Source organism: Somniosus microcephalus, chromosome 24, assembly GCF_052327205.1.
Source record: "Somniosus microcephalus isolate GS21.2 chromosome 24, FLI_Smic_1.0, whole genome shotgun sequence".
Classification (NCBI taxonomy): domain Eukaryota; kingdom Metazoa; phylum Chordata; class Chondrichthyes; order Squaliformes; family Somniosidae; genus Somniosus; species Somniosus microcephalus.
The window spans coordinates 12,641,225-12,656,646 of NC_141010.1; the positions used below are offsets into that span (position 1 = coordinate 12,641,225).

Genomic DNA, 15,422 nt, shown 5'->3' on the forward strand with positions numbered 1-15,422 from the left:
GGATGTCAAAGCCTTGGAGAGGGTGAATAAGAGATTTATTCAAATGGTACCAGGGATGAGGGACTGCAGTTATGTGGAGAGACAGGAGAAGCTGGGTCTGTTCTCCTTAGAGCAGAGAAGGTTAAGAGGAGATTTGATAGAGGTGTTTAAAATCATGAATGGTTTTGATAGTGTAGAATCACACAAACCTACAGCACAGAAGGCGGCCATTCAGCCAGTCGTGCCTCTGCTGGCTCTTTGAAAGAGCATTTGTGCTCAGTCCCACATTCCCGCTTTTTGTCCCTAACCCTGTAAGTTCCTCATCCTCAAGGACCCGTCCAACTCCCTTTTTAAATTATTGATGGAATCAGCTTCCACCACCTTTTCAGGAAGAGCGTTCCAGATCCTGACAACAATCCAAGTGAAAAAAATTCTCATCTCCCCTCTAGATCTTTTATCAATGGTTTTAAATCTATGACCTCTGGTTATTGACACACTGTGGTAAACCACTGTTTGTATTCCACTGTGTACATGCCTGGGCATGCCTCGGCTGACTCCTCCCACAAGTCCTAGTATAAAGGTGACTGCTCCCCAGCCCTTTGTATTTCTGGACCGGTCGACCACTCGAGGCAGACCTTCATTCTTTTGTTAATAAAAGCCTTTAGTTACTCTCTTAACTCTCAGTCTTTTATGAGTAATTGATAGCGCATCAATTTTATTAACAAAATTTTTATAATGGAGAAGATCCTCACACCAGCATGCCTGGACTTAGATCATCGGGAGGCGGACTCATCCACCAAGTTTACTCACTGGCTTAAGTGTTTCGAAAAATTCCTGACCGCCTCCGCAGCAATCAAATCGGACGAGGACAAACTGGATGTCCTGACCTCCAAAGTGAACCACCGAGTGTACTCGGTCATCCAAGACACGACCTCGTACGCGGACGCTATCAAGCTCAAGGACCAGTACACGCGCCCAGTGAACGAAGTGTACGCCAGGCACCTTCTGGGGAGTCGTAAACAACAACCTGGGGAATCGACCGTGGAATACCTTCAGGCACTGTCTGTGCTTGGCCGGGCCTGTGGTTGTAAGGATGTAAAGGCCGCCGTGTACACAGAGGAACTTATCCGGGACGCTTTTGTAGCGGGCCACAGATCCAATTACACCCGACAGCGACTGTTGGAGCAGAGTGACCTCGACCTCAACAAGGCCTCTGAACTCGCACTATCATTGGATGCAGCCTACCGGGGCATGGATGCCTACTCCTCTGCACCGTGGACGCAGCGGGGAATGACAGCCTGGGACACGGTAGGACCGCCTCATAGCACCGTGCCACCCCAGCCACACCCCAGCAACGGCCCAACTACCGCAGCAGTGTCCCAAGGCCAGACAGCAGTGCCCCAAGGCGAGAAATGCTACTTCTGTGGCCAGGCAAAACACCCCAGAGCGCGCTGCCCGGCGAAAAACGCGATCTGCTCGGGCTGCGGGAAGAAGGGACACTACGCTAACGTCTGCAGGGCCAAAGCCACCCCGAACCCCAGCAGCGCCGCGTGTGGGCCATGCGGGCCGCCATCTTGGGCCTCCCCGGCCATGTGCGAACCACCGGTACAGCAGCCATTTTGGACGCCTCCAGCCACATGGGGATCATGGACGCCGCCATCTTGGACGACAGCCGGAACGCAGCAGGCCCCCAACACCGCCTCATCTGATACCCGCAGCGACACACCGACCCCTACACTGGCATCCGTTACACTGGACCAAGCGAGACCGCACCAGCTGGCCAGTTCCACAATGGACATTAAGGTAAATGGCCACGATACAATCTGCCTTTTTGACTCTGGGAGCACGGAGAGCTTCATCCACCCCGACACGGTGCGGCGTTGCTCTCTCCCAGTCCTGCCTGCGCACCAGCGGATTTCTATGGCCTCCGAGTCCCAGTCGGCGGACATCGGTGGCTACTGCGTAGTGACACTCGTAGTAGACGGGACCGTGTACGATCATTTTAAACTTCTGGTCCTGCCCGACCTCTGCGCTGCCGTCCTGTTGGGGTTAGATTTTCAGTGCCACCTTAAAAGTGTTACGATGGCGTACGGTGGACCCCTACCCCCACTCACAGTCCGCAGCCAGCAGCTCCCAAATTGCCCACCGCGCACCAGGTGCAACCTCTTCACACTCAGAGTCACCCCCCCCCCCACTGTTTGCTAACCTCACCCCCGACTGTAAGCCCATCGCCACAAAGAGCAGGCGATACAGTGCCGGGGACAGGGTTTTCATTAAAACCGAAGTGGAGCGGCTCCTGAAGGAAGGGATTATTGAGGGCAGCACCAGCCCCTGGCGAGCCCAGGTTGTGGTCATTAAGACCGGCGAGAAGCAGCGCCTGGTCATCGACTACAGCCAGACAATAAATCGCTACACCCTGCTGGACGCCTACCCACTCCCCCGCATAGCTGATATGGTCAACCAGATCGCGCAGTACCGCGTCTTCTCGACCATTGACCTGAAATCAGCGTACCACCAACTCCCTATCCGCCCTGAGGACCGCCAGTATACTGCCTTTGAGGCAAACGGCCGCCTCTACCACTTCCTTAGGGTTCCCTTTGGCGTCACCAACGGGGTCTCCGTCTTCCAAAGGGAGATGGACCGGATGGTAGATCAAAATGCGTTGCAGGCCACTTTCCCATATCTGGACAATGTGACCATCTGCGGCCGTGACTTGCAGGACCATGACGCAAACCTCGAAAAATTCCTCCGCACCGCCCAACTCCTGAACCTGACATATAACAAGGAGAAGTGCATATTCCGCACAAACCGCCTCGCCATCCTTGGCTGTGTTGTGGAACACGGAGTCATCGGCCCCGACCCCGACCGGATGCGTCCCCTTATGGAACTCCCACTGCCCCAAGGCCCTGAAGAGGTGCCTAGGGTTTTTCTCCTATTATGCCCAGTGGGTCCCCTACTATGCGGACAAGGCCCATCCGCTGATCAAGTCCACCTCTTTTCCCTTGACGGCAGAGGCCCGCTTAGCCTTCCACTGTATCAAGGAAGACATTGCCAAAGCCACCATGCACGCAGTGGACGAATCCATCCCCTTCCAGGTGGAAAGCGACGCATCCGACTTTGCCCTGGCCGCTACCCTCAATCAGGCGGGGAGACCCGTGGCCTTCTTTTCATGAACCCTCCAAGGCCCGGAGACCAGACACTCTGCTGTTGAGAAGGAGGCCCAGGCGATTGTGGAGGCTGTGCGTCATTGGAGGCACTACCTGGCCGGAAAACGATTTACCCTGCTCACTGACCAACGTTCAGTTGCTTTCATGTTTAACAACAAGCAGAGGGGCAAAATCAAAAATGACAAGATCTTGAGGTGGAGAATCGAACTTTCCACCTACAATTACGAGATTTTGTACCGGCCCGGGAAGCTCAATGAACCCCCGGATGCGCTATCGCGTGGCACCTGCGCCAGCGCGCAGATCGATAGACTGCGGGCCCTCCACAATGACCTCTGCCACCCGGGGGTCACCAGGTTCTTCCACTTCATCAAGGCCCGCAGCCTGCCTTACTCTATTGAGGAGGTCAGGACCATGACCAGGAACTGCCAAGTCTGCGCTGAGTGCAAACCGCACTTTTATAGACCAGACAGGGCCCACCTGATAAAAGCCACTCGCCCCTTCGAGCGCCTGAGCGTTGATTTTAAAGGGCCTCTCCCCTCCTCCGACCGCAATGTGTACTTCCTCAATATTATTGATGAGTACTCCCATTTCCCGTTCGCCATCCCCTGCCCAGACATGACCAGTGCCACGGTCATTAAATGTCTGAACAACCTCTTCACCCTGTTCGGTTTCCCCAGCTATATCCATAGCGACCGGGGCTCATCGTTTATGAGCGACGAACTCCGTCAGTACCTGCTAACTAGGGGTATTGCCACAAGCAGGACCACCAGTTACAACCCCCGGGGGAACGGACATGTGGAAAGAGAAAATGCGACAGTTTGGAAGGCCGCCCTGCTAGCCTTAAAGTCTAGGGGCCTTCCAACCTCCCGCTGGCAGGATGTGCTCCCCGATGCGCTCCACTCTATTCGGTCACTGCTCTGCACTGCCACTAACGCCACCCCTCATGAGAAAATGTTTGTCTTCCCAAGGAAGTCCACATCGGGAACATCGCTACCGCCATGGTTGACGCCCCCAGGGCCGGTCCTACTGAGAAGGCACGTGAGGACCCATAAAACGGACCCCCTGGTCGAGAGGGTCGACCTCCTCCACGCCAACCCCCAGTATGCTTACATTGCATACCCGGACGGGCGGGAGGACACAGTCTCCATAAGAGACCTTGCACCCTCGGGGGCCGCAGTAACCCACTACTCACTACCACCCCCCCCCCATGATCCGATATCCAGCCCCAGCAGACGGCAGGCCTGGGCCCCGCGACCCGCTCGACATCTACGAGGACGACACGCCTGTGCCACAGCCCACGCAGGACTCGACGCCGGAAGCTCCACTACCCCTGCCGTCGCCACGCCGATCACAGCGGCAGACAAGACCTCCGGAGAGACTCCAATACACTAACTTTTAATACACTTCACCCCGCCGGACTCAATTTTAAACAAGGGGTGAATGTGGTAAACCACTGTTTGTATTCCACTGTGTACATGCCTGGACATGCTTCGGCTGACTCCTCCCACAAGTCCTAGTATAAAGGTGACTGCTCCCCAGCCCTTTGTATTTCTGGACCGGTCGACCACTCGAGGCAGACCTTCATTCTTTTGTTAATAAAAGCCTTTAGTTACTCTCTTAACTCTCAGTCTTTTATGAGTAATTGATAGCGCATCACACACTCTCCAGAGGGAATAGTTTTTCTCTACTCTATCAAAACACCTCAGCATCTTGAAAATCTCTATTAGGTCACCTCTTAACCTTCTCTATTACAAGGAGAACAGTCCTAACTTTTCCAACCTCGCCTCATAACTGAAGTCCTGCATCCCTTCTCTGCACCCTTTCTAAGGCCTTCACATCTTTCCTGAAGTGTGGTGCCCACAATTGTCTACAATATGCCAGCTGAGGCCTAACCAGTGATTTATAAATTTCTAGCATGAGAACTCTGCCTTTATATTCTATTCCTCTATTTATAAACCCAAGTAACCCCTAAGCTTTTTTAACCACCTTATCGACTTGCCCTGCCACTTTTAAGGATTTGTGTATAAGGACACCAAGGTCTCTCTGCTCACCTACACTTTTCAAAATCATGCCATTTATACTATATGGTCTTTCCATATTAGTGATCCCTTCTCTGCATTGAAATCCATCTGCTATGCTTCTGCCCATTTCAGCATCCTGTCTATGTCATCCTGAAGTCTACAACTTTCCTCATCACCATCTACTATGTTGCCAAGTTTTGTATCATCTGCAAACTATATACACCTGAGTCTAGGTCATTTATAAAAACTGAAGAGAGTAATGGACCCAAAACTGACCCTTGGGGAACACCACTGCAAACTACCTCGCAGCCTGAAAAACATCCACCATCGCCCTCTGCTTCCTGTCACTGAGCCAATTCCGTATCCATACCACCACTTTCCCCTTAATTCCATGAGCTTCCATCTTCTTAACAAGCCTCCTGTGAAACTCTATCGAATACTTTCCGGAAGTCCATATATAACATCTACTGCACTACCTTGATCAACCTTCTTGGTTACCTCAAAAAGTTCAGTTAGTCAGACACAATTTACCTTTAACAAATCCATGCTGCCTCTCCTTGATTAACCTATGCCTTTCCAAATGAAAGTTTATTTTGTACCTGATAATGGTTTCCAATAACTTCCCCACCACCTGACTAGCCTGTAGTTTCCTGGTTTATTGCTCTCTCTTCTTCCCCCACCCCACACACTTTCTTGAATAGCAAATAAGGAGAAACTGTTTCCAGTGGCAGAAGGGTCGGTAACCTGAGGGCACAGATTTAAAATGATTGTCAAAAGAACGAGATGACATAAGGAAACTTTTTTTTTTTTACACAGCAAGTTATGATCTGGAATGCACTGCCTGAAAGCGTGGTGGAAGCAGAATCAATAGTAGCATTCAAAAGAGAATTGGATATATACAAGGAAAAAATTACAGGGCTATGGGGAAAGAGCAGGGGAATGCGATTAATTGGATAGCTCTACCAAAGAGCCGGCACAGGCACGATGGGCCGAATGGCATCCTTTTGTGCTGCATCATTCTATGATTCTAGTGTGTTGTGTACCCGCCCCCTGTATTAGTGAGCTCCCAGCAGTGTCTGTCTCTGGGGTTCATGAGGACTCATTGTCTGTTTTTACTGAGCTCCTGTATCTCACTGTACAACATCCCATCATTACAACATAGAAGATAGGAGCAGGAGGTGGTCATTCGGCCCCTCGAGCCTGTTCCGCCATTTAATGAGATCATGGCTGATCATCCAAAAGAGGCTTTGCTCAGTGATTCGATAGCAAAATATTCGGCCCATCGTGCCTGTGACGGCTTTGGTTCAGCTGTCCAATTAATTGCACTCTCCTGCTCTTTCCCCATAGCCCTGTAATTTTTCTCCTTGTATTTATCCAATTCTCTTTTGAGTGTTACTATCGATCCTGCTTCCACCACCCTTTCAGGCAGTGCATTCCAGACCAAACGCAGATTGGGTGACCGCTTGGCGGAACACCTCCGTTCAGTCCGTAAGGGTGACCCCGAGCTTCCGGTCGTCTGTCATTTCAATTCACCGCTCCATTCCCACTCAGACCTCACTGCCCTTGGCCTCTTGCATTGTTCCATGGAAGCTCAGCGTAAACCTCAAGGAACAGCACCTCACTTTACAGCCTTCCGGACTCAATATCGAGTTCAACAATTTCAGATCATAACCTCGGCCCCTATCACTTTTTATCCACTTTTGGTTTGTGCCTTTTCCTTTTTTTCTCTCCCACATGGCAGCTTTCTCTCACTCTGCCAGCGCATTTCACACTTCATCTAGAGCCATCCTTTGTCTCTTTACTTGTCCTATTACCATCTCGTCTCAAATCTCAATGTCTCCTCACCCCTCCCAGACCTTCCCTTTTGTTCTTTCATCCCCTCCCCCATTTCCCAGCCCCCAAACTTGCTTCTTAATGTTTCATTTTCTGCTTTTTTCCTCAGCCCTGACGAAGGGTCTTCGACCTGAAACGTTGACTGTTTCTCTCTCCGTGGATGTTGCCTGGCCTGTTGAGTTTTTCCAGCGTTTTCTGTTGCTCAGTGATTCTTGGATTAAAGGGATTCTGTCTGTGTCTCTTCTGTGGGTTCCAATACACAGCTTTGAAAACCTCTATCTCCCTCTGCTGGTGTCTCTACCAATTCAATTCAATTCAAATCGCTTTATTGGCATGATGACAAGTTACATCTTATGTTGCCAAAGCATCAAAAAACATTCATGTTTGTACACAAAAATACAGATCTATCCATAGTGTATAAACAGATATATCCCTGAGTGTATAAATATACTTTCATATAATTTATATATACTCTTTTCTTATATTTAGTGGTTGTCCCTCTGTTTATAGCAAGCTGTAACATAGTGTGCCGCTAGTGTTACACAATTTCTCTCTTCCCCTAGTAGGTATGGGAGTTTTTGGTCGTCATTCAAATTTCTGAATTCTGGGCATATTTTTGTGAATTTTGGGGAGAAATTCTCCCTTATGCCCTGATATTTTCTACAAGCTGTGAGGAAGTGCATCTCTGTCTCCACCACTCCGACTGCAGTGAGAGCATATCCTGTCCTCTCTTGGTAGCCGGGTCTGCCTGTGTCTACCTTTTTCGATCGCCAGGCTGTGTTCACTACGTCTGTACAATTACACTGCCTGCTCAATTACACACCTCTAGGAGGATAGGCTGGGTTTGTTTTCTTTGGAACAGGCGGCTGAGAGGATTTAATTGAGGTGTATAGACAGAGTGGATAGAAAGGTCTGATTTTCTTTAACAGAAAGGTCAATAACCAGAGAGAGCATAGATTTAAAGTAATTTGGTAGAAGGATTAAAGGAGAATGGAGGTAAACTTTTTTCACACAGAGGGTGTTAGGAACTCACTGCCTGAAAGGGTGGTAGAGGCAGAAACCCTCATTACATTTAAAAAGTACTTGGATATGCGCTGGATCCGTAGCCTTCAAGAGCAGGACAATGGGATTAGGCTGGATAGCTTTTTGGCCGGCACAGACACGATGGGCCGAATGGCCCTTTGTGCTATAAACTTACTTTATGAACATTAATTCATTTACATCCAGCAATTTTTTTATAATTCTATTGCAAAGAACTTTCCTAAATGTACACTCATTGCTGGGTAGGAGCAAACACACATCCATACCCAATTTTGACTGACTTACTGAGTTCTACAGCATGTTGAGTGGATGAATGACAAACTACTGTAAGCTTAGAATGCCAATCTGGAAACATCCCATTCGCAAAGTGAAGTATCAGAGCCCGTCGTTCTTGGGATGCAGAAACTCATTGATAAAAGTATTTAAAAAATGAAGACTAGAATTTAATGTTGTGCTCAGGTATCCAGCAAGCATCAGGTAGCCATTCCCAATATTGATCATACCTCTGGACCAATCACATCTCCAGGGAAATGCAAATAAAACCCAAAAAAAATAAAAATTGGATTTGACTTGGAACCAGTCCAACCTGCTTTTTAAATCGTATCCAAACAGGTTTTGAATTGGAGCCCAACCTACATTACTGCTCCCCCTCTTCTGCTGAGGTTACGAATATATGGAAAATGAGGGACAGCAAAAGACCTACTGGTCCATCTAGTTTGTCTCAGTCGTGATTGTTTGTGCATCGCAACACATACACTCCCCACCGCACCCGGAAGCCACGTAACCTTCTGGGATTCCAACAAAGTAACGTGAAGCAGCAGTTTAGGTTGGGCCCCAAGTCAAATCGGTTTACATCACAATCTGGTTAAAGTCAGTGTCAAGGGAATTTGCTCCAGCAACACGAGACCCCCACCTATCTGCAGCCTCAGGACAAGATTTTAGGTGCATGCTACTCACATGGTTGCCCTGGACCAGCCAAGCCAAAATAAACACAATATTCCAAATGAATTCATTTTTATTTATTGCAAACATCCCCAAAAAAGAAACGGACATTGCACAGTACGAGCGATTTGATTTGCATTATGTAGCTGCAGGAATTCCCTTTCCAGTAATGCCAAAGCAGTAACGTAGTACCATCCTTTCAGTCATCCACTGAGCTTTCACTCAGTCACTCTCGGCCTGTGGTCAAACTGCAACGGTTGACTGAACGTTCCAGAGAGAATCACACACTGAAGTGGATTTAAACAGCGGCCACTGTGGAAGGTCCTACATAATGAGATGCATTGTGTAGCGGACACAAGGGTTCCAAAAATACAGAACTTATTTAAAACTCTCCGTTCAAACATTAGTTTATAGAAATGTACGAGGAGCTACAATAGAAATTTATACTTGGGGGAAACTGCCGCCTCGGATTGAATTTTCTACGTCACTCGAAACAAACTGCTCAAATATTTGCCACACACACACACCATTAGGAGTGTTCAGAAAGAAGCAATCAGAAACTAATGATCAAATATACAGCCAGTCCATCACAAGGTCGGCAGCTTGACCTTACCCAGAAATAAGCAGGATTGTGCAAAGCTTGACTTTTCAGTCCGTATATTCATGATAACAGTAAATTGTAATAGAATTAATCTTTATTGTTATAAGTGAAAGGAGATCAGATATTCTTCCAGTGAACAAAACAGAAGGTTTGGGAAGATTACAGGCACCAGATGACCTGCCTGCTTTAGTCAACACCGTGACGACTTTCCCCTCACTGAAGCTGCTGTCGGCCTTTGGCTAATTCTGCAAGCTACCAATGCCCTTAAAAAGAACTGGGAAATCTTTTGCTTCCCTCTTGTCTTTGAACAGCACTGGCCTGGGATGGGCACGAGTACAATTAATGAAACAAAAAGCAGGAATGGATACACCAGAACCAAATTTAAGTTAGGAATAGATGCGCACTCAACAAATCTCAGCAAAAAAAAGTTAGAAAAATGTCCTTACCATTAAAAATCAGAACTCATTTTACAATTTGACCAAAGAACTAGTAGTGAGCGTCAAATTTTTTGGGGGGCCACACAGCCCATTCAAAAGTCCACGCATAAACATTTTTTTCAATTTAAAAGCCGTCTCACCGGCTGCTCAGGACCCCTGGAGCTCTGCAGAGCTTAAAGGGAACATTGGTAAGCATGTTAATAGTCTGTCCAGGCCAATTAGTTTTTGAATTAGTATTTATAACATTTTACACAGTCTCAAATATCTCAAAGCTTGCATCACCTGAGGAGTGGTTCTAAAATTGTTCTAAAACAAAACAACAAAACTCTGCAGATGCTGGAAATCAAATAAAAACAGAAAATGCTGGAAATACTCAGCGGGTCAGGCAGCATCTGTGGAGAGAAATTACAGGTTCAGGTCAATGACGTTTCAGGTCTGACGAAGGGGCATCGACCTGACACGTTAACTCTCTTTCTCTCGCCACAGATGCTGCCTGACCTGCTGAGTATTTCCAGCATTTTCTGTTTATCATCTAAAATTAATCTGTTGTGTCCTGTGTCTCTTTCTTTCTATAACCTGTGAGGTTGGTTTGAAGCCTAATGTGGAGTAGTGCTGCTTAGGTGTGCCAGGAAAGAGATCAGATCATTGCCTGATCTACAGAATGACACATTCAGCTGGTGTCAGGCTAAAACATAGAAATTTAGCAAGAGACACAGGCACAGAAAGAAATGTGGGCGGTGGGGGGAGAAGAGGAGAAGGGCACACATAAGGGCCATTCTATTTGGCAGGGAGTGTGTGTCATAATCCAGGCCAAACCACTGGAGAGTGGAAGAGGGAAGAACGCTGCCCCCTCTCTTCCCCCCGCTCCAACCAGTGGTTGCACCTGTACTGGGTAATCAAGGTTCGCTATCATTTCCAAATGTCCTTCAGTGATCCTGTTGGAGACAGTCAAGAGCATTACCCTGAGACACATACCGAGTGCACAGTGAATAAAAGGGCTTACAGCAGAGTTGAAGGACAGATTTGGATGATTTGCAGACGAGAGATAGGTCATCTCCCTCAGTAAATATCTAGTATGTTTGAATGAAACCAATCAGGTTACTATTTTATCAGATGGGTTGTCTCTTACTTCTCGACGTGGAGATGGTTAACAAACCTGCAAGTTTCCATTTTGTAGGAGAACTGAGCAGCTGGGTTTCAAGGTGGTGCAATTTTACATTCAGCATCCATGTAATGCACAAAAACAGGATCCACAGTTTACAGAAGAGGCCCCTAAAAAGGATTTTATAGTAAACACCTTTGACAGAGGGTTAAAATCATTTAAGAAAAATATCCAAGAGACTTAATCCAGATTTTTCTACCCCAGAGCTGTTCTTTACTATATGAAGAACCTGCTTTATGCTGTACAGTAGACTTGACTTAAAGATACACTATAAAAAGTTACTCAAATATTTCCTTTTGTACAATTCCCAAGTTTTCAATCTGGAGGGTTTTGTTTTGGTGCATTACACAGCTCGAGCAGATTAGAGGCACAAGCACGTCACAGAGAGTTGAAGGGCTTTTTGTGCTTTGAAAAGAACAGGTCCCAACTTAGCGGAGGCCGAATCGTACACGCTTTAGCAGCTCCATTACACGTGTAGCCATTCGGGCAGCAGTGCAGCTTATCTTCACAGCAAGTAGCCTGCAAGAGAATTCAAATGTTACATTAGAGCAATTCATAACTGCGATCTTAACGTTACACAGTTAAGGATCAGGGGTACGTTCACACTGATTTGAATCTTTGCAAGACCCGCAATGAATTCATGGTTTCACATAACCTTAGAATCCTTTGGATGCTCAATGCTAGAGCTGCCACTCTGCAGTTGAGAATCAGGCAGTGGTGGAAAGCTACTTGTCTGCATAGCCAGGATCAAAACCAATCCAAATGAATAAAATGAACATTTTTCATCGGTTTCAGAATTTCTGCTTCATCTTGTGCAGGAAGAGCTGCCTTGTGATGAATACACGGTAAATAATTATTGGAACCTCAACGGGTAAAGTGCCTGCTGGGCAATCACGAGCCTCAAGTTTGATTTTAAAAAAAAGTCCTTAAACTGACTGAAACAGGCATCTTTACACTTTGAACAGCTCAGTTCTATTTTACAAGTGTATAAAGATGATGCATTCCGCAGGTTCACTTTCATACACAGGGACGGAGTGTAGCGGAATTGCTTTTCATCCTATTGACTTTCTTAGTTCCATACCTCAAGACCCAGATTGGTGTTTATAAGACATTGCAATATTTTTAAAACATTTTGTTCATAGGACCTGGGTGATGCTGGCAAGGCCGCATTTATTACCCATCTCCAGCTGCCCTGCGGTGAAGGGCCTACAGTACGATTGCTAATTTATAACTCGCCCTGTGAATTCTTTTCTACACAATTACCAGCAAGTTTGCTCTGCGCTGAATGATATTAGGCATGCTTGACGTGACATTGGGTTTCAAAAAGATATATTCACTTATGCTCCCCAAGTTTAAATTAGCCCCGATCACAACTGGGGTCTGCTAACCTGGACAACTGGACCCTGCATGACTTGAGGCCCTGGCCTATGCTTTAAGGGGCGAGTGCATTTACTCCTATGATGCTGAAGTCCAGTCACCTTTCGTTTGAAACCTTTAGCAGAGAGTAACTGCTCTGTGATAAAGGCCCTGCAATTCATTTGCTAACAGTTCGAGGGGCTGAATGGCCTACTCCTGTTCCTATGTAATGGTTCAATGACCCTGACAACTCCTCAAATACATAGATGCTTCCACTGCCAGAGATGCTTTAAACAGATTTTTAAGTGTTTTTCTCCACAAAAGGATATTTTCAACCAGATATTAGCAACTTATGAAGCAGAATTGAAGAAACTAGATGGGTTATATTACCCATTTAAATCGGTGAAAAATCATTTTCGATGTTACAGATCTGACATAGAAACCCAAGTAAGGAACTTTACAACTATTGCTTCTCAAGCCAACCTAGCCAGCTTTTCAGTGATGTTTAATACATAGCCTGGTTTATTTATCGTACTGTATTATGAAGAACTGAACCGGTTTAAACACAGGATCTTACAGCGTAATATTACACAGAAAAGCAATCAAACCAAAACAGGGTTGAGGATGGAGAAATTGCAAAGCATTAACAAAGAATCCCATGGTGCAAAGTTTAAAGATTGGCAGCCTGACATTCAAACACTGGCCCCCAGCACTGACAAACGCCAATGAATTGGTGTCAAAATAAGCCATTTACCACAGCTCTGACTCGTACTGCAAGGGCTCAGTTGGCAAGGGATATTTCAAAATCATTTGCAAGAGATAATGTCCTGTGTACTTTGCTACAAGAGATATTCAGACCTTGCTGAAATGCATCGATGCACCACCAACTTCATATAGCCGAATCGGGCTCCAGTTTACCCCGCCCCACATTCTTTCCTTCTTCCATGAAGGGATCTACTAATGGTAGGATGCAGTTCTACAGCACCTCAGAAACAGACATTCTTCACATGCGAGCCTATAGTGTGAATTTCAGCATGCCATTTGACATTGGGGACGGCATCACAGCCGAGCCTTATCCTGCTCTCTCGCAATGTCCAACAGTGATTAAGAGCGGGAACTCTGGATGGTGCTTTCTCCCCTGCAGCTGAAGGACACTGAACCCCAACTGAAGCATTTTTATCGTCAAGCCAGCTCAAACCAGCAAACTCGTCACTGAACCCGACACCGTCGGGTCCATATTGCACAGTGCTACGCGAGTGCCAAAATCAGCCCACTGAGGGAGCAGTGTGCAATTTCTGATGCACTTACTTGTTCGTAGGGACAGCAAGCCCAGCTCCCGGAGGCCATCTTACAGCAGGTGGCCGGAGACTGGCATCGGAACGCGTCATCACATTTCACATCAGAGAGAGGCGATTGTTTGACCTCCCAGGGTACAGACAGGCTTTGCTTTTCACAGGTGCCGGCCCTCAAGTTACAGGTGTAGCCGTTTGGACAGCAGTGCTCGTGATCCTCGCAGCACACAGCCTGGTGGAAATACAAGAAAATCTTCAGCGCCACCTCAACACCTAGAGGGCCTCGCTCCCTCCAAGTAAGGAACCACAGCAGCTGTTTGCAAAACCTGATCTCATAAGACAGCAAGTTAAATCTAGAGTTTATAAAATCCAATGAGGGGGGAAATATTAACATTACAACAGCTAGAAAGTTTACATAGCATTAACAGTTTCTGGCACGTTGATCATAAAATGGACATAATTACTGGACCTTGTATTCCCATCCGTGAATTCACTTCAGTGTTTTATTGGGATTCAAACTTGTGTTCAATGGCAGTTTCAGTTGTTTTTGTGACATTAAGTTATACAGAAAGGTTGTCTGAACTGTGGCCTGCAACTCCTGGCACTCAGGCTCGCAAAGCTCAGGCAACTCTGCTCCCCTCTGTTCTATTTCTCACTCGGTGCTTTGTCCTGTTGGAATAGCGTGGGTCTGGAGATTTGAAAAGGGCCATTGTCTCATTCATGGTTAAATAAGAGCACCTACATCCCTTAAATATCTTGAAAACTTTGATCAAATCACCCCTTATTCATCTTAATTCAGGGAATACAAGGTTTAAAGAAAAAGCAACATGGAATGTTGTGGTTTATGTTGAGTCTGTGATTTCCCAAATGTAGTTATGCTGAATAACTGGACACAGACAACAGAATACTTAAACAGGTCTTTAGTAATTGAGGGTCAGGGCTGAACTGAAATACAAACTGCTCCAGAGAGTTTATATACCGGTGTGGTCACCACTGGTACTACAATATACAGGAGCCATCAGAAAGTAGTTCATCACCTTAAGGTAGTCTCTTAAGGTGGTACAGGTTACATACACTACAGTTTACGTGTCGATTCACTGCCCTTTGTAGTTGTTCCGTGACCCCCTGCAGGAACAAGATTTGGTGAGGATATTTGACTCAAATGAGTTTGCCATATAACGGCTCTAAACAGAAGCAAAGGCTTAACTTACCGCAGTCAGAGGGCAGCAGCCCCAGCCTCCTGAGCGCCGTTGACAGCAGGTACTGCCTGCAGGGCAGCTCACAGTCCCATCACACTTGATAGCCAATGTCCTGCTCTTCTCCAGGGATTTCACGATAGCTGCTTTACTGGCAGTCCAGGAGAAAGACACCACATTCTTCAGGCAGGATCCCTGCTCAACATCACAAGTGTAGCCAGTGGGACAGCAGTGGACTTTGTCTTTGCAGCAAACTGCCTGATAGGGGCAGAAAGGCAGAGATTTTGGTTCTATTTCTCTTGTCAACTTCCCCCCCCCCCCAAATTAAAATTGCTCAATGAAAATATAATTCGAGACTGTTCTTTCAACTACGAAAGGGTTCCACACGACACGCC

General features: G+C 46.8%; 1 protein-coding gene across 3 annotated transcripts in view; it reads right to left on the reverse strand.

The window, feature by feature from the left end:
- Nucleotides 1-9,045: 9,045 nt before the first annotated feature.
- Nucleotides 9,046-15,422, reverse strand: part of grnb (granulin b) — a 65,468-nt gene continuing 59,091 nt past the window's right edge. For 2 of the 3 annotated variants that reach the window (XM_085966223.1, XM_085966225.1), the window contains exons 13-15: nucleotides 15,043-15,285; nucleotides 13,848-14,063; nucleotides 9,046-11,702 (exon numbers count right to left, since the gene is read on the reverse strand). In XM_085966223.1, the coding sequence (XP_085822349.1) occupies nucleotides 11,562-11,702; nucleotides 13,848-14,063; nucleotides 15,043-15,285 (600 nt within the window). In that variant the 3' untranslated portion in view covers nucleotides 9,046-11,561. Of the gene's footprint in view, nucleotides 11,703-13,847; nucleotides 14,064-14,099; nucleotides 14,957-15,042; nucleotides 15,286-15,422 lie in introns of those variants that run through there. The other variant, XM_085966226.1, reaches the window with a different exon arrangement.